The following is a 23,795-nucleotide window of genomic DNA, read 5'->3' on the forward strand; positions in this document are numbered from 1 at the left end:
TCCGAACATACCGAAAAGTCTGAAATCGCGAGACGGACTTACTCGAACCTTCAGAACACCCGAAACAACGCTAAATCTAGGAATCACCACCCTAAAACCAAATGGATCCAACTTATGAACTTCAAGTTCTTAATTTTCCTCCAACGGGCCAAAACGCCCTTAAACTACTCGGATTGACGCCAAATTTTGCGTGTAGGCCTTAAACGATATTTCGGACTTGTACCGGGCTTCAGAACCAACATACGAGCCCGATACTCATGAAATCAATCATTAGTTAGTGTTTTAAAATCCTTAATATTTCAGATTAACAATTTCTAATAAAAATTCATTACTCGGGCTAGGGACCTCGAAATTCGATTCCGGGCATACGCCCAAGTTCCATATTTTCCCGCGTATCCTCGGGAAACGTAAAAACACGAATCTGGGCCCGTTTACCCAAAATGTTGACCGAAGTCAAACTTAGCCTTTTAAGAAAATCCTAAAGAGTTAAATGTGCATATTTCAATCCAAATTTCTTCTAAATCCCGAATCGACCATCCCAGCAGGTCGTAAATTAGTTAAAGCGAGCACGAAGAGTTTTATTTAGGGAAACGGGGTTCTAAAAAGGCAAACGACCGGTCGGGACGTTACATCCTCCACCTCTTAAACAAACATTCATCCTCGAACGGGCATAGAAAGATACCTGAAGTGCTGAATAGATGAGGGTATCTGCTCCGCATGTCCTCCTCGGACTCTCAGGTCACCTCCTCGACTGGTTGGCCCCTCCACTGGACCCGCACTGCAGAAATCCTCTTGGACCTCAACCGGCAATCTTGTCTATCAATGATGGCAACTGGCTCCTCTTCATAACCCAAACTCTCATCCAGCTGAATGGTACAGAAGTCTAACACATGGGACAGGTCGGGATGATACTTCCGAAGCATCGATACATGAAAAACCGGATGAACTCCCGATAAGCTGGTGGGTAAGGCAAGCTCATAGGCAACCTCCCCAACTCGCCTCAACACCTCAAAGGGGCCAATAAACCTTGGGCTCAGCTTGCCCTTTTTCCCGAACCTCATAATACCCTTCATTGGCTAGACCTTCAAGAGAACCTTCTCGCCAACCATGAATGACACATCTCGCGCCTTCTGATCCGCGTAACTCTTCTGTCTGGACTGAGCTGTGAGAAGCCTCTCCTGAATCAACCTTACCTTATCCAAGGCATCCTGTACCAAATCTGTACCATATAACTTAGCCTCGTCAGGCTCGAACCACCCGATAGGAGAACGACAACGGCGACCATATAAAGCCTCGTATGGAGCCATCTCTATGCTGGACTGACAGCTGTTGTTGTATGAAAACTCCGCCAAGGGCAAGAACTGGTCCCACTGCCACCCAAAGTCGATCACACAGGCTCTAAGCATGTCCTCCAGAATCTGAATCATTCGCTCGGACTGTCCGTCGATCTGAGAATGGAATGTTGTGCTAAGCTCTACGCGGGTCCCCAACTCACTCTAAATAGCTCTCCAGAAATGGGAAGTGAACTGAGGGCCTCTGTCTGATATAATGGAAACAGGCACACCGTGCAATCGGACTATCTCCCGAATATAAATCTGAGCATACCTCTCTGCTGTATACGTAGTCGCCACTGGAATAAAGTGGGCCGACTTGGTCAAACTATCAACGATGACCCATACTGAATCAAACTTCTGCAAGGTCCGCGGCAACCCAACTACGAAATCCATGGTAATGCGCTCCCACTTCCACTCTGGTATAGGCATCTGCTGAAGTAGGCCACCCGGTCTCTGATGTTCATACTTGACCTGCTGGAAATTCAAACACCTAGCCACATACTCCACTATATATTTCTTCATCCTCCACCACCAATAATGCTGCCTCAAGTCACGATACATCTTTGTAGCCCCCGGGTAGATGGAATACCGCGAACTGTGTGCCTCCTCTAGTATCCTCTCCCTCAGACCATCAACATTAGGAACACATAGACGACCCTGGAGCCGCAAAACACCATCCTCGCCGATAAAAACCTCCTTGGCACCTCCCTGAAGCACCGTCTCTCTGAGAACTGCCAGATGTGGATCATCGAACTGCTGGGCCTTTATTTCTCCCAACATTGAAAACTGAGCAACCATACATGCAAGAACCCGGCTGGGCTCCGAAATGTCCAACCTCATTAGTCTGTTAGCTAAGGACTGAATGTCCCAAGCTAGTGGCCTCTCCTCTGCTGGAATGAATGCCAAGCTACCCATACTCTCTGCCTTCCTGCTTAAGGCGTCTGCGACCACGTTCGCCTTGCCCGGATGATAAAGAATGGTGATGTCATAATCCTTCAGTAACTCGAGCCACCTGCGCTGCCTCAAATTAAGATCCCTCTGCTTGAACAAATGCTGCAAGCTGTGAAGGTCAGTATAAACCTCGCATGAAGCCCCGTACAGGTAGTGCCTCCATATCTTAAGAGCATGAACAATCGCCGCCAACTCCAGATCGTGCACAGGATAATTTTTCTTCATGCAAATCTTCAACTGACGGGAGGCATATGCAATAACTCATCCCTCCTGCATCAATACACTACCCAAGCCAACGCGCGAAGCGTCGCAATACATTGTATACATCCCTGAACCGGAAGGCAACACAAGAACTGCTGCTATAGTCAAGGCTGTCTTGAGCTTCTGGAAGCTCGCCTCGCAATCATCGGACTAATGGAAAGGAGCACCCTTCTAGGTCAATCTAGTCAGAGGTGATGCAATAGATGAAAAGCCCTGCACGAACCGCCTGTAATAACTTGCTAACCCCAGGAAACTCCTGATCACGGTCACTGAAGTAGGGCGTGGACAACTCTGAACCACCTCGATCTTCTTGGGATCTACCTTAATACCTTCTCCTGACACAATATGTCCCAAGAATGCTACTGACTCTAGCCAAAACTCACACTTGGAGAACTTAGCATATAGCTTCTGCTCTCACAAGGTCTGAAGCACTACTCTCAGATGCTGCTCGTGCTCCCCCAGGCTACGTGAGTATATCAAGATGTCATCAATGAAGACGATGACGAAGGAATCAATATAAGGCCTGAACACCCTGTTCATCAAATCCATAAATGCTGCCGGGGCATTAGTCAAGCCAAAGGACATCACCAAAAACTCATAATGGCCATATCTAGTCTGGAATGCAGTCTTCGGAACATCCGAGTCCCGAATCTTCAGCTGATGGTACCCTGACCTCAAGTCTATCTTAGAGAACACCCTCGCACCCTGCAACTGGTCGAACAAGTCATCGATATGAGGCAACGGATACTTGTTCTTGATGGTGACTTTGTTCAACTGGCGGTAATCAATGCACATCCGCATAGTCCCATCCTTCTTCTTCACAAATAACACTGGTGCACCCCAAGGCGATACACTGGGTCTAATAAACGCTTTTGCTAACAACTCCTCAAGCTGCTCCTTCAGCTCCTTCAACTCCTTAGGAGCCATATGGTACGGTGGAATAGATATAGGCTGGGTACCTGGAGCCAAATCGATACAGAAATCAATATCACAATCCGGTGGCATGCCAGGAAGATTAGAAAGAAACACATCGGCGAACTCTCGGACTACGGGAACTGAATCAATCATCGGAGACTTTGCGGTGGTGTCTCAAACATAAGCTAGGTAAGCCAGACACCCCTTTCTCGACCATATGCCGAGCCTTCAAGAAAGAAATAACCCGACTAGGGGTATCAACTGTGGAACCCTTCCACTCCAACCTCGGCAACCCTGGTATCACTAGTGCAATAGTCTTGGCATGACAATCTAGGACAGCGTGATATGGAGATAACCAATCCATGCCCAGGATGACCTCAAATTTGATCATGTCAAGCAACAGGAGGATCCGCTCTAGTCTCCAAACCACATAATGTAACCACACAGGACTGGTAGACCTGGTCTACAACCACGGAATCGCCCACAGGAGTGGACACATGAACAGGAGTGCCCAAAGGTGCAGGAGGAATAACCAGGAAGCGAGCAAACACAGATGATACATATGAATAGGTGGACCCTCTATCAAATAATACCGAAGCATCCTTATCGCAGACGGAAATAATACCTGTGATGACGGCATCTGAGGCCAATGCATCTGGCCTGGCTGGAAGAGCGTAGAATCTGGCTGGAGCGCCGGCTGGCTGACCTCCACCTGACTGAGTAGTAGCTGGCTGACCTCTCCCTGCCTGACCTCTACCTCTAGGATGGCCCCTACCAGCCTGCCCTCCACCTCTAGGTGGTGGGGCAGCTGGTGCTGAAATCATGGGCTGCTGACCCTGTTGTACTGCCTTGCCCTGAAGCCTGGGGCAGTATCTCCTCATATGACCAAGGTCCCCGCACTCGAAATAACCTCGTGGTGCTGCGACCTGCTGCCCTGATGGCTGACCCTGATGGCCTGTAGACCCACTGGAAGAAGCCTGAATAGCCGGTGGACGGTGTGAACTCTCCAGCATAGCACTGAAATAAGAATCAGAAGAACCCTGAGGACCTGAATACCCACCGGAGGAACCCTAAATAGCTGGTGGGTGATAAGAACTCTCTGGCATAGCGCTGAAATAGGGGGGCGCTGGAGCACCCCTAGCAGGTGGTAGTGCTGAATATGGGGGACTGCTGGGCTGTCCTCTCCCGAACTGACCTCTGCCCCTAGCCGGGGCACCTCTGAACTCTCCGGAGAACCAAGCCCTCTTATCCTGCTGCATCTGCTCCCTACCCCTCAGACGGTAACCCTCAATCCTCCGAGCAATCTCCACTACTAACTGGTAAAGAGTCCCCATCACCACCTCTCGGGCCATGGTGGACCTAATGCCAGAATGCAACCCTGCAACAAACCTCCACACTCTCTCTGCGTCAGTAGGAAGTATCATCAATGCATGGCGGGATAGCTTAGAAAACCTCGCCTCATAATCGGTCATGGACATCTGACCCTGCTCCAGTTGCTCAAACTGATACCGCAGCTCTTCCCTCTCAGAGGGTGGAATATACCTGTCCAGAAATAACTGTGTGAACTCACTCCAAGTGATAGGAGGAGAACCTGCTGGCCTGCCCAGAACATAAGACTGCCACCATCTGCGGGCTCTGCCCTCAAGCTGAAAAGTAGTGAAGTCAACTCCATGCGACTCCAATATCCTCATGTTGTGCAGTCTGTCCCTACACTTGTCAATGAAGTCTTGGGCATCCTCATGACGCTCGCCCCCAAGGACCGGAGGGTGAAACCTAGTCCATCTATCTAATAACTTCTGCGGATCGCCATCCATAGATGGCCTAGGCTGGGGCGCCACTGCAGTAACTGGCTGAACCCCATCCGCGGGTAGTGCACCCGGAGTCTGATACACTGCAGCTGCATGTCCAGGAGCCTGAGCAGTAGGGGTCTGTGCTCCCCCTCCTACCTGTGAGGTAGCTGGATCTACTGGAAATAAACCAGCCTGAGTCATAGAATCCATGAACCGAAGCATACGGCCCATAACCTCCTGAAATCCCGGTGCTGTCATAAAGTCTGCCGGGGTGGGCTCAGCTTCGGGCACCTCGCCCTGCTCCTCGATAATAGGATCTCCCATAGGATCTGCTGGTGATGCTACTGGGACAGCTCTGGGACGCCCTCGTCCCCTATCTCGGGCCGGTGCCCTCCCCCGGCCTCTGCCTTGGCCTCTAATAGCGGGGGGAGCAGCCCCTCCCTGGTTCGGAACATCGGTCGTGCGTGTCCACACCATCTGTGAGAGAGTAGAGAAGGAAACTTAGTACACTGACCATTGCACGAGATGAAATGAATAAAGAGTGGTTTTCCTAAACCCCTATAGCCTCTCAAAGATAAATACAGACGTCTCTGTACCGATCCGTAAGGCTCTATTAGGTTTGCCCATGACTTGTGAGATCTACGTGAAACTAGTGCTCTGATACCATGTTGTCACGACCCATTTCTGAAAATAGATCGTGATGGCGCCCGACACCATTATCGGGCAAGCCAACGCGGAAAATGAAATTTAGTTCCCAGTTTTATTCCTTTACCCAAAGTAAGTATAGAAATTCATAAAATTCAAGTCAAGTCAGAAATGAACAATAATAAGCCAAAATTGTTATACAATCCCAAAATGATAGTCTACTAATGTGTGTGCCAAGACCTGGTGTCACAAGTAATGGGCAACTAGTAGAATGTACAAAATAATAGAAACCGAAACAGAATAGATAGCAAAATACACAAGAAAGACTTGTTCAGGCTACTGAACGGCATGGAAGGGAAGCAGCTCACCGTAGAAGTCTCGAGTCCGCTCAGGAATGCGCACCAGACTGATAGCCAGATACACCTGCCTCAGATCCCGTACAATTAAGTACAGAAGTATAGTATGAGTACATAAACAATATGTACCCAGTAAGTATCCCGTCTAATCTCGAAGAAGTAGAGATGAGCGGTCAACTTGACACTTACTAGGGTCAAATAATATAATAAAGTGTTCTGCTAAGCATGATAGTTTAAATAAATCAATGGCATTCAGCAAGAGGTAATAGTCATGTCCCTAACAATTTTACAGTTATCTATACCCATTTCAAGTATTTAGCAGATCAAGTCATGGATAAGATTTCATATATACATATATAAGTTTCATGCGCACATCATGCCGAGGTCGGCGGCCCGATCTAACAAAAAATAAACTGTGCACTGCCAGAGGGTCGAATGACGCGAACCATAGATGCATCTATTTCTACCGAGGCGATCGTCCCGATCCACAAATATCAATTTATCTCAAGAAAACACATGAATGCGCATTTATTTCCAAGTAAATTCATACAAGTGTCCAACAAGTGCATACATTTGCTTATTTCTTTTTCAAGTCTCTAGCATATCCTAAGTGATCACAGTAACAAGAAAACATGGAGACAGTTGCAAATATAGCATGATACGGGCCCTAGTCTACCCGGACAATTAACATAATAGTAGCTACGCACGGACTCTCGTCACCTAATGCGTACGTAGCCCCCGCATTTAATAGCAAATTACTCAATTATTGTACCTATGGGGACAATTCCCTTTTTCAAAATTTCCACTTCACTCGAGCCTCGTCCGTTTGACGCTCGGGGCTCCCGGGCCCTGTCCGAACATGCCGACAAGTCTGAAATCATGAGGCGGACCTACTCGAACCTTCGGAACACCCGAAACAACGCTAAATCTAGGAATCACCCCCTAAAACCAAATGGATCCAACTTATGAACTTCAAGTTCTTAATTTTCCTCCAACAGGCCAAAATGCCCTTAAACTACTCGGATTGATGCCAAATTTTGCGTGTAGGCCTTAAATAATATTTTGGACTTTTACCGGGCTTCAGAACCAACATACGAGCCCGATACTCATGAAATCAATCATTAGTTAGTTTCTTTAAATCCTTAATATTTCAGATTAACAATTTCTAATAAAAATTCATTACTCGGGCTAGGGACCTCGGAATTTGATTCCGGGCATACGCCCAGGTCCCATATTTTCCCGCGGATCCTCCGGAACCGTCAAAACACGAACCCGGGCCCGTTTTCCCATAATATTGACCGAAGTCAAACTTAGCCTTTTAAGAAAATCCTAAAGAGTTAAATGTGCATATTTCAATCCAAATTTCTTCTAAATCCCGAACCAACCATCCCCGCAGGTCGTAAATTAGTTAAAGCGAGCACGAAGAGTTTTATTTGCGAAAACGGGGTTCTAAAAAGGCAAACGACCGGTCGGGTCGTTACACCCTCCCCCCTCCCCCCTCCCCCCTCCCGCGAGTAACATAGTTAAAAGCTAACTCTTTGCCACAAGTTTTACACTTAGCTTTATTTTTTTCTCTTATTTGAATAAAAAATGGCCAAACAAGAGATGTTTCGGCCCGTTTAGAAGGTTGTCTAGAAAAAGTAGAGGTAGTAACAAGGGGGTCAGACGGGTCATCATTTGGATTAGTTGGGTTAACTTCAGCAACATGACTAGTGGGTGCATCGTCATCCGGTTGCGTTTTATCCAAATCTGTTTCCTGCTCACTATCTTCATCAATAGTTGGATTACCATAAAGAGCATTCATATATTCATGATCTAAGTGTTCTACCACCTCCAGCGTTATGCACATATTGACTCTCATTAAATTGTAATAAAGTATTATCACTATCAAGAATAAGAGCAGGTGAAGGGCGGGTATGGGGTTTGGGTAGGGGACCCCGGAAAATTGGAGAGGAATAGATTGGCCACTAGATTCACCACTCTTGGATATTCCCTTATTTTTACTAAACATTTTTTTAACGAAAAATCCATCTTAATTAATCAAACAATACAATAGTAAATAAAATAAAACAAAACTATAATATTAAAACTTAAGAGTTGGAACGAGTTTACCGAATTGACGAGCAACTTGTTGAAAATTAATTATCGTTGAAGACTTGAAGACTTGAATACTTCAATTCACCAACTTCACAATTTTTCACACAAATTGCAATAGTAAAGTAACCAATTATAGAAGAAAATTAGAGAGAGATTGAGGAAGATTGATGATTTTGTGAGAAAAATGAAAGAATGAGGGGATATTTATAGTTGAAAATAGGGAAAAAGTGTAATTATAAAAAGTTTGGGGTTTAAATAAAGTTGGGAGGGGGGATTAAATGGCTATTTTAGAAAGCCCAAACGGCTATTTTTGCAGGCCAATAACCATTTTTTAAATGTTGCAACGGCTAAAAAAATTTTGGAAAAAATATTTTTTTTTTAAAAAAAAATAGTCGTTGGGCCCGTTTAGGACCGGTTGAACCGGCCCACTTAGCAACCAGTCCCGAGCCCAAACGGTCCGGTTCTCACGGGCTTCTTCAAGGAACCGGCCCACTTAGCAGGTCCATCCCTGGTCCCGGGCTTAAACGGTTAGGCCCGTTTAGGCCCACTATTCATATAGGCTCGCGGGCCTTGGTCGGGCCCGGACCTAACCGGCCCACATGCCAGCCTTAACCCGGTATCAACTATTTGCTAACTCATCTTCACCCTATCACTGCCACGTGTCTGCTTAAGAAACATACACCTGTAAGCTGTAAATTTTATCTAATGCACTTGTGATTCGTTCAATTTATAGATACACTCTCGTATGCATATACATCAAAATTTTATCTACTCTATCTCGACTATTTTTTATAGAAAATATATTTCTTGGATTTACTGATTTCTCTCGTGACTGCAAGAAGCGCGAATGAATTCACTAATTAATATGTAAAGGTTGAACTTGTTAGTATCTGAATTTGAAGCATCTCAAGACTTGGTGCTTTAACTTAATAGGCAAGTTCGAATAGAAAATCCGGGTTCGAGTAGATGCGAGACTTGGAAGTCTTGTCTTTGTTCAAATACTGTAGAATAAAATCAATTAAATGAAGTGATCAATAGATTCAGTAGATAAATCTTTTTCTGTTTTCTTTTTCTTCTAGAATTAAAAATATTGTGACAGCTGAATGCTGATGTGTGTCTGTGTTGATCATCACTCTAATTAGTACAAGGCACCACGTTAGGTATAGGATGTGCTCTACTCTTAGAAAAAGACAAAATACATAAACAACTACTTTAATTTATCTACAACGATCGGATAGACACCGGGAACTAACTTCATTACTAATTAAACACTTCTTCTCGTCTAAAGTGAAACCTCTTGAACACTCAGAGTTCAATAAATCACAAGTGTAGAATATAAAAGAACGAATTTTAAAATAACACATGTAGAATTAGAAAGAGAGTTGTGGTCAAAGTTGAATCTTCTCTGGTTCATTGCTTGACTGCTTTTGTCCCGCGAAAAGTCAAAATATGACAAGTAAAAGTGAACGGAGAGAGTGTATCCACTTATACGAGGTCGCACTTCAATCGATAAGAAATGTCTAATTAGTAATAAGGTTAGTTGAGGTGTCTATTTAATTGTTATTGACAATTTAAAAATCGTTTATATATTTCGCCTTTAGAAAATGACATCTCATTTCTTCTTTTAACTAAATTCTGTAGTGACAGATCTAGTAACATGAGAATAAATTAAATTTTCTCCTATCATTTTTCTCTGTATCTTTTTTAATTGGTTTAAATATATAGTGGCTAGCTTCCAGAACTGTCGTCTTTAGTCTTTAGTGCAAAAGGTAGAATAATGTTTACGTTTACTTGCTCCCTACTGAAACCCTAATTAGAAATTAGTTTCCAACAAAAGTTGTCATGAGTATGACTACCACAATTCCATCCTTACCCTCCAATCATAAAATTTTCGAAAATATAGTTATTTAAAGGCATTTAGCTTGGTAACCTAGAAACAAAACTAGAATTTATCAATAATTAATTAGGTCCTAAAATCATAAAGTTTCAAAAAAGAAAGTGAACGAGAGTTTTAGAGTGTGAGATAAATAACTAGAACTTGCATAATAGACTGAAGGTTTTTTTATTCAATTAAATCCTTTATTTATTAGATGTCTCATCATCATCTACATGAGTTTTACATCTATATAAGCAATTTAATTCCATGCATATAATAACCCTTCTGGATTACTCAAGGGAGGTGTCTAATTGTTAATGAAGTAAAATGAAATTACATAATGTCACGATTCAAATTCTAGAGACAATATTGAATTCTATTTCTTTTTCATTAAGTTGAGTCATTTATTATACAACGTTTACGTTTTAAAATGAAGCATATAGCTCCAAAAGTTTAAGTTTATTGCCAATGAATGATCATCACATCTCCGATTTTTCTCTTAATAGCCGTATTAAATTGACCCAGATATTTCAATCTGAAAAAGCAGGAATGCACGAATAAAAGGAATAAATTTTATGGACGGACATTGAACTTTGTGTTCATTACGCAAAAGTCAATTTTCTTCTTTTTGTTACGTAAAATTATTCAACTTTGTGTTGATTACCAAAAGTCACTTTTCTTTCTTTTGTTACACTAAAATTATTTTACTTTGCTCTATTTATCACAAAAGTTACCTTGACCAGATTTTATAATACTTTTACTTGAAAAGTCTATTATGCCCTTGACATTATACATCCTCTCATTTATGTAATACCTTCTATATTAATACTACATAAATATAGTTTTACATCCTCTCATTTATGTAATACCTTCCATATTATATACTTTATAATATATTTTAAAGTTATGTTATTTATTATTTTTATAATATATCCATAAATTTATTTTTTTCGCAGCACTCAATTTGTTTAATCATATTTAAATATGAACATATTTTAAATATAAAAAACATAAAAAATATATATTTTTAATATCTATTTGAAATAATAACAAACATATTTGTTTAACAAACGATACATTTTTTTATAGTCAATACAAATAATAAAAAGTTTCAAAGATATTTGTGTTTAATATTAAGATTTTTAAAGCTTAATATTATTTATTTAAAAGTATTAGTTTGATGTGTCATAGTGCTAAAAATGAATATTTTATTTATTGGATTAATGAGTATGGCTTGGTTGAACATTAAAAATATTTTATTAAGCATGTTTAAAAACGTGGAATCGTGGACTTGAGATTTTTTCATGGAAATATCACTGACAAATTTAATAATGCTACTTATATATCTTCACAATTAACATTAAGAAAAAATTAAATATACGAATATATTATAAAAATAATAAATAAAACAATATCAAGTTAGTTTAATTATAAGTAAAATACCTGGGTAAAAGAATATTATATATCATATAATATAGAAGGTATTACATAAAAGGGATGATTTATAATATCAAGGGCATAGTAGATTTTTCAAGTGAAAGATTTGTGAAATTTGGTCAAAGTAATTATTGTGATAACTAGAGTTTAGTCAAATAATTTTTGTGTAATAAAAGAATAAAAAATGATTTTTGGGTAATGAACATAAAGTTGAATGACTTTTACGTAACAAAAGAAAGAAAAGTGACTTTTTGGTAATGAAGACAAAGTTGAATGACCACCTATGAAATTTACTCACAATAAAAACATCTCAATTGTGTAATTTTCTATTTACAATATCATAAGTCACAATATATCTTTGCCATATCACTAATTAAAATATTCATCTTGTTAATTAGATTACATCTCAAAAATGGTAGAGTTTTGAGTTTTGACCCATTCAAATTTCAAGCCCTTCCTCCAAGTTATTTACTATGTTCTAACTGGCAGAAATATATTACTAAATTAACTCAACGTGCTACAGTGGCCTTTTTTCCTAGAATTTGAAGTCGAAAGGAAATATCCTCAAAGAAGATTCTAAGAAATATTTATATTCCACATTAAAATATAAAAGAAAAAAGAAGAAGTTCAAGCCCTCTTCTTTTGATTTGACTATTCTATTTTCTCTTGCATCTAGTCTTCCAAACGAACTCTTTAAATAAGCTTACGCCACCCTCTCTATTTCCTTAAAATCTCAACTCAACATTAAAGTCAGTCCAAATTAAACAACATCATCTAATCTCTCTGTAATCCCTTAGTATTTTTTCTGATTTCCCCCCTAAATGTTCAATTCTTGTATTTGTGGAAACTTTCATCATAAAGAAGAAGATGATGATATGGAAACATTAAGCCCTTGTTCAACTCCTAAAAGATCAAAGAGAACTTCATTATCAAGAACCAAAGACAGCAAATATAATCCTTATGCAGACCGTGGCCTAGACAAATTTTCTGCACTCTTAGCCAATCTTGAAGACAAGAAACAAAAGATTTATACCCAAATGGGATCTGATGATATCTCATTCGTTCGTTTTGTTTTCTCGAATTCAGATTCAGTCAAACCTATTGTTGTCAAGTTGAAGGATAAAAACCAAACATCAAGTGACGACACAGATGATGATAAGCAAATGATCAAGAAGAAGTCGGAATTTGTTGATAAGCAGACTACTCACGAGGCCTCAAGTGAAATTCAAGAACGAAAAGTGGAATCAAAGAGAAGGATATTGAAGAAGAAATTTTTTAGGAATTTGAAGTTGGCAAATTTTAAGAAGCCAGCTTATTATTTGCCATTGGCTATAATATTGATATTGGTTTTTCTAGCTATTTATGGAAGGTCTTTTGCGATATTGTGTACGTCAATTGGATGGTACTTAATTCCCATGATAAGATCAAGCACAAGAAGGCCAAAAAGGAAGAAGGAATATGTAAGAAAGTTGAGTGCAAAAAGAGTTACTATAAATGAAGGACCAACTACAGATAAATTGCTTGCTAGGAAACATGGCCAAAAGAGCAGCTAGTATATATTCTTTTGTGCATTCTTTTTCTTCCATTAGTTTTGATTTTTTTATTTTGTTTGAAAATTCTTTTGTTGATTTGTAAATCTTCTATTTGTTGAGTTGGACTGGAAATTCAGCTACTCTTTACATTTTTTCCTCATATGTACATTAAAACTACGTTAGTTGCGTTACCAAGCAATGCTGGTTGAACAATATGTAGTAAATAAAGGTTCGCATCAGAGCTGTCACGCCTCCTTTTTTTTCCGCATGGGGATAGGGAGTTTTTTCAATTAAAGTGACATTAATCGAAATGAGATAATTTATTTAATTTCAGAGTCGCCACTTGGAATAATATTATGGTGTCCCAAGTCATCGGTTTATTTTAAATCCCAAATCGAGGAAAATTTGACTTCGTTTAAAGTCTGCGAAACCAGAAAAACTAGGTAAGGAATTCTGTTAACCCGGGGGAAGGTGTTAGGCATTCCCGGGTTCCGTGATTTTAGCACGGTCGCTTAGCAATTTATACTTGGCTTATTTTATCTAATTACTCATTTTAGGACCTATGTTTATTTTACTTTTATGCTACTTATCACTTGATAACCGTATTTAAGACGAGTTACGCGTACGTATGCTCGTTTAGTTTTAGTGTGTCAAAAATCATGTCACGCGTACGTATACACAATTCCCAACACTTAATTATTTAAGAAAAGGCTTGGCCAAAGTAGCGCGAACGCGTGTCTTGATTTATTTAGAAAAGAACCATAATTATGTCACGGGAACGTGTACACAATCACAATAGTAAATTAAATTCGCGCATAAAAGTATTTCTACGAATGTTCATTTTTAAAATCGCAATCGTATCACGCGAACGTGTGCATAATCATGCTAATTTATTTATTAATACCTAAAGCAAGCTACGATGTTCATGAATTGTTATCCTCTACATTCGAGATTATTATTGGTGGCCAAGAGTTTATGGAAATTATTGTGGAAGAAGTATAGTAAATTAGTTATGGAAAGGTGGGCTATAGTTATCTTTATCCATGGAGAAGAGACAGCTGGATTATGCCCATAGGCCTTAGCTAATTTTAAAAAAAAGGGATTTTTTTTATCTATACCATATATGAAATCTTATTACCAAAAATGTGTTTATTTTCTTAATTACCCCCCCAGTCCACATTATTTCTACAGTTTTTGTACCAATCATTAAAAGCTAATTAATAGCAGTTGTATCTTCCTATTTATACGAGCTAAATTTTAGGAGAAGAATATTCTGAACAGATTTGGCGTGAATATTCTGAACAGATTTAGGAGAAGAATATTGAAACGGAAAGGAGATTTCTGTTTTTCATCTTCATCTGTTCTTCATATATTTTCCACCATTGATAGCCATTAAAAAGCTTGAAAGCTTTGAATTCAAATTTGGGTTCTCAAAAATCATTATTTGTTTGGATTGGGTGTTGTTGTAAATAATTCGGAATATGTTTAGGAGTTTATATCTCAATTTTGAGGGGTTTTGGTGAAGATTAGACTTGGTTTTGACTAAATTTCAGATTGAAACTCGAAGAAGAAGAAGAAGACATATTTCCAGAAATTGTAGATAAATTGTAGTTAAATTGTAGAATTGTAGATAAATTATAGATAAAATGTAGATAATTGTAGATAAAACTTCTACAAATCTTCTACAATTATGTCAAAAATGCCAATTATGCTACAATTGAAATGGGAATTGGGATATTAAAATTCAATGTATTCATTTTGTAGATATCTTGTAGATAAATTGTAGATTATTTGTATTCTGATTGTAGATGCATTATTTTCTGTTTTCACAAATCCAAAACGACTAAAGCTTCTACAAAATCTTCTGCAAAAAACAGTCTACACTTTATCTACAATTTTTTTACAATTTATCTACAATTTCTGGAAATATGTCTTCTTCTTCGAATTTCAATCGACTGTGTTAACCAGTAACCTTCAGCCACTGCCCAAAAAAAAACAAAAAAAAGAAGTCAATGAAAATAACGATACATTGATGTTTTGTACGTGTAAATAGAGAATTGGTAAATAAGAACTAATCTGAAGATACGGTCGCTAAGTTAAGATTTTTGGGGAAGTAAATGAGAACTAATCTGAAGATTATTGATGCTACTGTCCATCTCCAAAAGAGGGGGGGGGGGGGGGTTTGGGGGAGAGACGGGTAAAGATAAATGTGGGAAGATACGGTCCTAAATTAGCGCCTAATATAAATGCACCCTTAATTATATCCCTAATTTGAATTATGGTATATAAATGGTAATTTGGTATGCTGAAATGTAATTAACACAAACCTTAAACATTGAGGGTAATAAAGTTTCATATATGGTATAGGAAGGTAAAAATTTTTTAAAAAAAACTCGACCTAAGGTCCAATTAAAACAGAAGTCCAACTAATCGTCTTAAGCCTAACCTTCTTACTTTAATTATCATTTCAAAAGGCCCACTTCAGTTGAAACCAAACTAAACACCTAATCTTTTGCAGTTCTACCTCTATCACTAAGGCCAAACTTATTTTAGCAATCCATTAACAAAAGCAAACACATGCCTCTGAATCATTCAACTCATGTTTTTGTAACCAAAATTAACTGATAATTTTAGGTTCATTTGAGCACAAAACTGAATTGTTTAACATCAACTTAAGATCAAGAGATATGACAGAATAATAACAAAAATGTCACGACCCAAACTGGAGGATCATGACTAGCATCCGGGCCATACTTGCCGAGCACTAACGTACATTTTATCTAACCTTCCTTATTATCCTTAAGGGCCGACGAGATCATTATAAATGGTAGATATGGATCATGAACAACAAACAATGAAAGATAATGGAATGAACATACATAACATGGGATGACAAGACTGCCAAGAAACTACATATAAGATACGAGCTACCACGCTCCCATGAAAGACTATACAACAAAAATCAGCCGACAAGGCATACCAAACTATACATGAGTCGACACTTGTCTATGAGCCTCTAAAAGAGCATAAGTGCTGCAACATTGCCAGAACAGGCACCCGACATACCCATAATATCTATAACAAAAATGCACACCAAGACCACGGCAAGTCCGGAGAAGGGATCTCGCCAACAACTGCTAAACTGGGAAGCCCACTGTGTTGGGGAGCTGCGTCTACCTGTCTATCAAGACCTGCAGCACGACATGCAGCGTCCACAAATATAAAGGACGTCAGTATGAATAAAGTACTGAGTATGTAAGGAAGGAAAGCATAAGTAAGAACAGTAATGTAAATAGGGATAGAGAATAAACAACTTGTAACATCTGGATACCTCTGAGGGCTACTGACATGAAATACGTGATACATACATATATATACATAAACTTTTAAAACATACGCCTCTGTGGGCATCATCATCATATTGTGCCCGACCGTAATAGGCTCGGTAAAACGTACCCGTCCACGTGGAGCTCTATAAAACCCAACTAATCAGTGGTTGCACAATAGGTGTCGTACCCGGCCGACTATAGCGCAGCTCGGTAGAGTAAAATAGATGCATATATATAATGCATGTAGGACTCATTGGAATCATATTCTGAACCTTTCATATTGACGTAAGGTCGATATTCTATGTACACGTTATTTGGACTAACTCTTCATCAAGAATCTTATATAAGGAAGTACCAACAACATTGATAACATAAGAATAAGAAAAGAAACCTCAACATCAATTGTTTCATAAGAAGGGAAACAATGTAAGTACTGCTAGCTTCTAAGAGTAGAGTATCTTTGGAAGCTCGTTCATTGCATTATGTACAATCGAAGTCATGAGAAAGAAGGAAAGGGATAGCCTCACATACCTTGTATACGTACTGCCCAACCTCAAGCTATGCAAATGTCACGACTCCTTAGTCTACAATAAGAGAAATGACACTATCGTTATCGTTTAAGCGTCGTAACTATTATGTATCGATCACAACCTATTTTACGATGAAACGGACAGCACCTCCCCTATATATATGACTTCACACAAGTCAAAACAATCACCAAATAGCCCAATATACCCCTATCACTTCATTTACAACATGACAACCATAATAGTGTCAAACATTCCGAAAATGTTACGACGAACGACCAGCAAACAACCCTGCCATTATGTGGTGTTTCTCCACACCCTTCCTCATCTCAACTCCATAAAAAAGGTAGCAAAAGAGACAACCCAATAGCAGCACGAAACAGCCCACAAAACAGTCCCACAAGTTCAGCAACTCAAAATTAATTTTTCAGTTTACTTAAACACGTTTCGACTTGTCTTTTCTTTCAAATTGAGAAACACAACCAAAAGTACATAATTATACCTCTTATCCAATAAACCAGCCATGAATTCAACTTAAAAATAAGTTCACAACCAGCCAACCATGACGCAAGAACAAACAACATATCACTCTTTCGAAACTTGCTAGGTCTATTCTTTACGATCGAATTACAACTCGCAAACGCATAGATAATGGAAGGAGAAGCATAACCATACCTTGTACTGAGTATAACCCACAAAACCTGGTCCTTCTTCATCAAAAATCAATTCCTCAACGCGGCTGCAATAATGAGAAAGAGAAACTAGCAAGCTGTCCGGACTTTTCGGCACTAGAATCACGTCGTAACACCCGAAATACCCTAGGGTTTGTGTGGAATTTTTGGGGAGGAGTTGCAGGGGTTCAATTTAGTTTTCAAGGTCTGAAAGGTGGGTGAAATAAATGAGTTGATAAGCCCTTAAAAGTCCCCTCTTGGCCGACTTTGGGGCTTTTAATTGAGTCCTCTCATTTTGGCAAGTAGGTGATGCACCTACTAATCTGCGCAGTCTCGCGAAAATGCCAATCTCTATACTCCAAGATCGTATTGACAAACGGTTTAATGCGCTGGAAACTAGACTCATAGATCTTAAATTTGGCGGGTAGATCACCCCGTAATTCCAAGTAAATTGGGATAAAAGCTTAGTAACATTTGACCTAAAGTTTAAGTAAATTATGAACATAAGTTGCGACAATTTTTGTCGACTTTTGTTTCATAACTCGTTTGACTTCAAGACTTATGATACGGATATTATATGATTCAAATAACTTAAAACACGACCTCTTGAGAATATTAGAACCCCTAGGTTTACCCAAAAATACGGGTTACAACATCCTTGATTCGTTTAACTTCTAATACTTGTTAACCACCCTTATACACCCTTGTATCATTTAAGACCAATAGGATTAACTTCTTATCATCTCAAAGATAATCTCTTCTCAGATTTACGTCGACCAACTTATGGCGTGAATCAATGTACGTGAATATGGGTTGTAACACTCTCCTCCCTCCCCCCCTTGGAACATCCGTTCTCGAATGTAAGGGTATATGGGGAGTCTAAATGATCGTGGAATCCAACAGAAATTTTTGGCCGAGTTTCCCCTATAAAATGGACACTAGCAAAACTTGCAAGCAGTTAAACCCAACGTATGGACTCACAAGGCTATAGTAAGCATTGTGGATTTATATATTATCTGTATATCACCATTTTGTATTAAGGAAGAGTATTCTCAAACTATTACTTACCTCATAGAGCCATTTCACCTTCTAATGTGTCCTGCGTTCCCCCGGTATCCTCGTTATCTTCATTCTGGAACAGGTAAGGGTATCTAGACTTCATCTCTTCTTATGCTTCCCATGTCATTTCTTCCATATTCTTGTTCCTCCACAATACTTTGACGGAAGCTACATCCTTTGTTCTCAGCTTGCGGACTTGTCGATCTAATATAGCCACTGGCACTTCTTCATATGATAGATCATCTATAACTTGTACATATTTGATAGAGACGACCCGAGAAGGGTCTCTAATACATTTCCTCAACATAGATACATGGAATATCGGATGGACAAATTCCAATTCGGATGGCAATTCTAACTCATAAGCAACCTGTCCAATTCGTCGAAGAATTTTGTACGGACCGATATATCGTGGACTCAGCTTACCCTTCTTCCCAAGACGCATAACACCCTTCATCGGCGATATCCTCAAGAAAACCCAAGCACCAACCTCAAACTCCAGATCACGACGTCGGACATCAGAATAAGACTTTTGCCTGCTTTGCGCCGTCCTTAGCCGCTCTTGTATCAGTTTCACATTCTCGATGGCTTGGTGAATCAAATCTGGCCCATATAGTTCTTTTTCACCAACTTTGAACCATCCAAGTGGTGATCTATATCTCCTCCCATATAGTGTCTCGTATGGGGCCATTTTAATACTGGAATGGTAGCTAGTATTGTAGGCAAATTATATAAGTGGAAGATGGTCATCCCAACTCCCCTAGAAATCCAGAACACATGCTCGTAGCATATCTTCAAGTGTCTGAATGGTACGTTCAGCCTGTCCGTCAGTCTGTGGATGGAATGCAGTGTTGAGATTCACTTGTGTGCCTAAACCCTTCTGAAAAGACCTCCAAAAGTTAGCCGTAAATTGCGCTCCTCGATCTAATATAATAGATATCGGCACACCATGAAGCCTAACAATTTCCTTGATATACAACTTCGCATAATCTTCAGCTGTGTAAGTTGTCTTAACTGGCAGAAAATGGGCACATTTTTTAAGTCGATCAACTATCACCCAGATGGAGTCAAACTTATGATAAGAGCGAGGTAATCCAATGATGAAGTCCATATTAATCACCTCCCATTTCCAGGCCGAAATCCCTATATTCTCAAGCAATCCACTGGGTTTCTGATGCTTGATCTTTACTTGTTGACAATTAGGACACTGGGCTACAAATTTTGCAATAGACTTCTTCATGTTATCCCGCCAATACTGCTCCTTAACGTCATGATACATCTTTGTCGAGCCGGGATGGATGTAATATCGGGATTGATCATAATCTTCTCTCGCAACCCTGCCACATTAGGCACATATAATCGGCCGTGGTATCTCAGTGCCCCATCTCCTCCAATCTCGAAAGTTATAATTTTACACTGCTGAATGCTCTCTCTCAATCTTACTAAGGTAGGATCTTCGTATTGCCGTGCTTTTACCTCGGCTACCAAAGATGATTCTCTTGTATTTTGTACACTAACACCTCCGTCATCAGAGTCTAACAACCTGATTCTCATATTGGCGAGCTGATGAAGCTCTTTAGTCAACCCTTGTCTACCTGCCTCAATGTGTACTAAGCTTCCCATTGACTTACGACTGAGAGCGTCTGCCACAACATTAGCTTTACCGGGATGGTACAATGTCTCGGCATCGTAATCTTTCAGTAATTTAAGCCACCTACGCTGCCTCAAATTCAACTCCTTCTTCTTGAAGATGTATTGTAAACTCTTGTGATCTATGTAGATGTCAACATGGATGCCGTATAAGTAGTACCGTCATATCTTCAAAGCATATATTACTGCAGCCAATTCCAAATCATGGGTCGGGTAATTCTTTTCATGATTCTTCAATTGTCTTGATGCATAAGCAACCACCTTCCCACGTTGCATCAATACGTACCCCAAACCTATACTTGAGGCATCACAATATACCACATAACCTTCTGTTCCTTCTGGGAGAGTGAGCACTGGCGCAGATGTCAATCGATTCTTTAGCTCCTGAAAACTTCGTTCACAATCGTCAGACCACTGGAACTTAGTAGCTTTTTGTGTTAACTTAGTCAATGGTGCTAATATTGAGGAAAACCCTTCTACAAATCACCTATAATATCCTGCTAGCCCCAGGAAGCTGCGGACTTTTGATGATGTTGTAGGTCTCGGCCAATTCTTTACTGCATCGATCTTCTGAGTCTCGACACTAATACCCTCGTCAGATATCACATGGCCAAGGAATGCTACTGAGTTCGGCCAGAATTCACATTTGAAGAGCTTAGCATATAACTTACGATCCTGAAGCATTTGTAGTACTATCCGCAATTGGCCCGCATGTTCCGCCCCCGATCGAGAATACACCAGAATGTCATCAATGAATACAATCACGGACACATCAAGATAGGGCCTGAATACAGTATTCATAAGATCCATAAAAAGCTACTGGGGCATTTGTTAGCCCGAATGACATCACCAAATACTCAAAGTGCCCATATCTTGTCCGGAAGGCCGTCTTTGGAATATCCTTCTCCTTAACCCTCACCTGATAATACCCTGAACGTAAGTCAATCGTAGAGAAATACTTGGCACCCTGGAGTTGGTCAAACAGGTCGTCAATCCTTGCAAGTGGATACTTGTTCTTTATAGTAAACTTATTAACTGTCGATAATTGATACACATCGTTAACGACCCATCTTTCTTGCGCACGAACAAAACTGGCGCACCCCAAGGTGAAGTGCTAGGCCTAATGAAGCCCTTATCTAGCAAGTCCTTCAACTGCGCCTCCAACTCTCGCAACTCTGCCGGGGCCATCCTGTATTGAGAAATATATATGTGTTGAGTGTCAGGCAACACATTAATGCTAAACGCAATCTCCCTTTCAGGAGGAAGGCCTGGGAGTTAATTTGGGAAAACATCTGGAAATTCATTGACCACGGGGATTGATTGTAAAGTAGGCTGCTTCGACTTCGCATCCCTAACGTGAACGAGATGATAAATGTAACATTTTGAGATCATCTTCCTTGCCTTAAGATAGGAAATAAACCTACCTTTCGGCGGCGCAATGTTCCCCTTCCATTGAATGACGGGTTCACCAGGAAACTGAAACATAACCATCTTCGTACGATAGTCAACATTTGCATAGCATGAGGCCAACCAGTCCATTCCCATTATCACATCGAAATCAACCATTTCTAACTCAAATAAATTCGCCTAGGCGACTACAAATTATCATTGTGCAACCTCTATATACCCTTCTAGCAATCACAGAATCTCCTATCGGAGTACATACCGCAAGTGGTTTACTTATCAATTCAGGTTCAACACCAAACTTATTAGCCACAAAGGGCATAATGTAGATCCCGGATCAATTAGCGCATATACATCGTAAGAAAACACAGACAATATACCTGTAACAACCTCCGTAGACGACTCGAGATCCTGTCGACCTACTAGAGCATACGTTCGACTTTGAGCACCACTCAAACTCGGCACTACACATCTACCTCTACCACGACCTGTCGATTGCTGAAAACCCCGTGCTGGAGGTTGAACTGATGAGGAAGAACCAGACACAGATCCAGTTGGCTGTGCCATACCACCACCTCCTCTGTTAGGACAATCCCGCATCATATGGCCAGGCTGTCTACAAGAATAGCACGCATCAGAACCTCGATGGCACACTCCAAAGTGGGCATTGACGCACTGATCACAACGTGGTGTTGGGGGTCTCGTCTTACTTGTATCCCTGTGATATTGCGAGCCTGATGCCCGCGAACTCTAACCTGGACCAAAATAGGTAAATCGATCATATCGAGGCCTCTGAAACTGTGAAGGAGCACTAACTACAGGTGGCGCCAAACTCCTCGAAGACTGGGGCCTGACACTGCCTCTGAAGTCATTAGAGTACCCTGCAAATATCGCCCTCTTATACTGGCCCCTAACTTGCTCCCTATCTGCCCTTTGCTGGCGCTTACGATCCTCTAGGGCCTGGGTATAAGCCTGAATACGAGAAATATCCATGCCCTCCACCAAGGAGGCTGTCATGCACTCATTTATTAGATGTGGTCCCAACCCGTTCACGAACATATGCACCCAATCACTCATCTCAGCCACCATATGGGGAGCATACCTTGCTAAAGAATCAAACTGCATAATATACTCTCGCACACTCATATTACCTTGTCTAATGTTCAGGAACTTATCAGCTCTAGCTCGTCGTATCTCAATAAGCAAATAGTGACGAAGAAAGGCCTCAGAAAATTCCTTCCACACAGCTGCAGGGGCCTTCGAACCCCTAGATCTCTCCCAACTATCATACTAGAAAACCGCTAAATTCCGTAACCGACAAGAAGCCAACTCTATTTCCTTTGTATCAGTAGCATGCATAACCCACAGTGTACGATGAACCTGATCAATAAAATTTTTCGGATCCTCCTTGGGGTCTAATCCGGTAAACACTGGAGGGTCTAGATTAATAAAATCACGAACTCTCGCACTAGCCGGTTTATCAACAGCACCGGTATTCTGCCTCTGAGCCTGAGCAGCTACCAAGCTAGTCAACAACCGCACTGCACTCTGCATATCCTGGTCTGTAGTGCCATACGACGGAACTGGTGGTGCTGGGTGCCTCCTAATATCCTTTGGAGGAGACGGAGTAGATGAGGTATGAGACGACATCTCACTCTGAGCCTCATTTTGTCCTGCTCTGGCTTGAGGCACCTGACTGGTACGCTCTCCCGCAGCTGTATCAAGCCGTCTACTAATCGCTTACTTCCTAGTCGAAGGCATCACTGAAGGAAACAAGGTGAATATTAGAGACGAACACTTACGACTCAACTCTACGCACGATCTAGATTCAGGAAGAAGGTAACAACCCTAAATGTCATGTAGCCTCCTGATTATAAATGTGGTGCGCTACACATCCATAATCAAGACTCTACTAGACACGGCTCATAAACAACCCCTTGGACAGACTTGCTCTGATACCA

General features: G+C 40.5%; 1 protein-coding gene across 1 annotated transcript; it reads left to right on the top strand.

Moving 5' to 3' along the window:
• The first annotated feature begins 12,537 nt into the window (after window positions 1-12,537).
• On the top strand, window positions 12,538-13,215 carry LOC109239023. The gene has a single exon (XM_019405528.1). The coding sequence runs from the start codon at window positions 12,538-12,540 to the stop codon at window positions 13,213-13,215; it is 678 nt and encodes a 225-aa protein (XP_019261073.1).
• The last annotated feature ends 10,580 nt before the right edge of the window (window positions 13,216-23,795 follow it).

This window comes from Nicotiana attenuata, unplaced genomic scaffold, assembly GCF_001879085.1.
Source record: "Nicotiana attenuata strain UT unplaced genomic scaffold, NIATTr2, whole genome shotgun sequence".
Taxonomy (NCBI): domain Eukaryota; kingdom Viridiplantae; phylum Streptophyta; class Magnoliopsida; order Solanales; family Solanaceae; genus Nicotiana; species Nicotiana attenuata.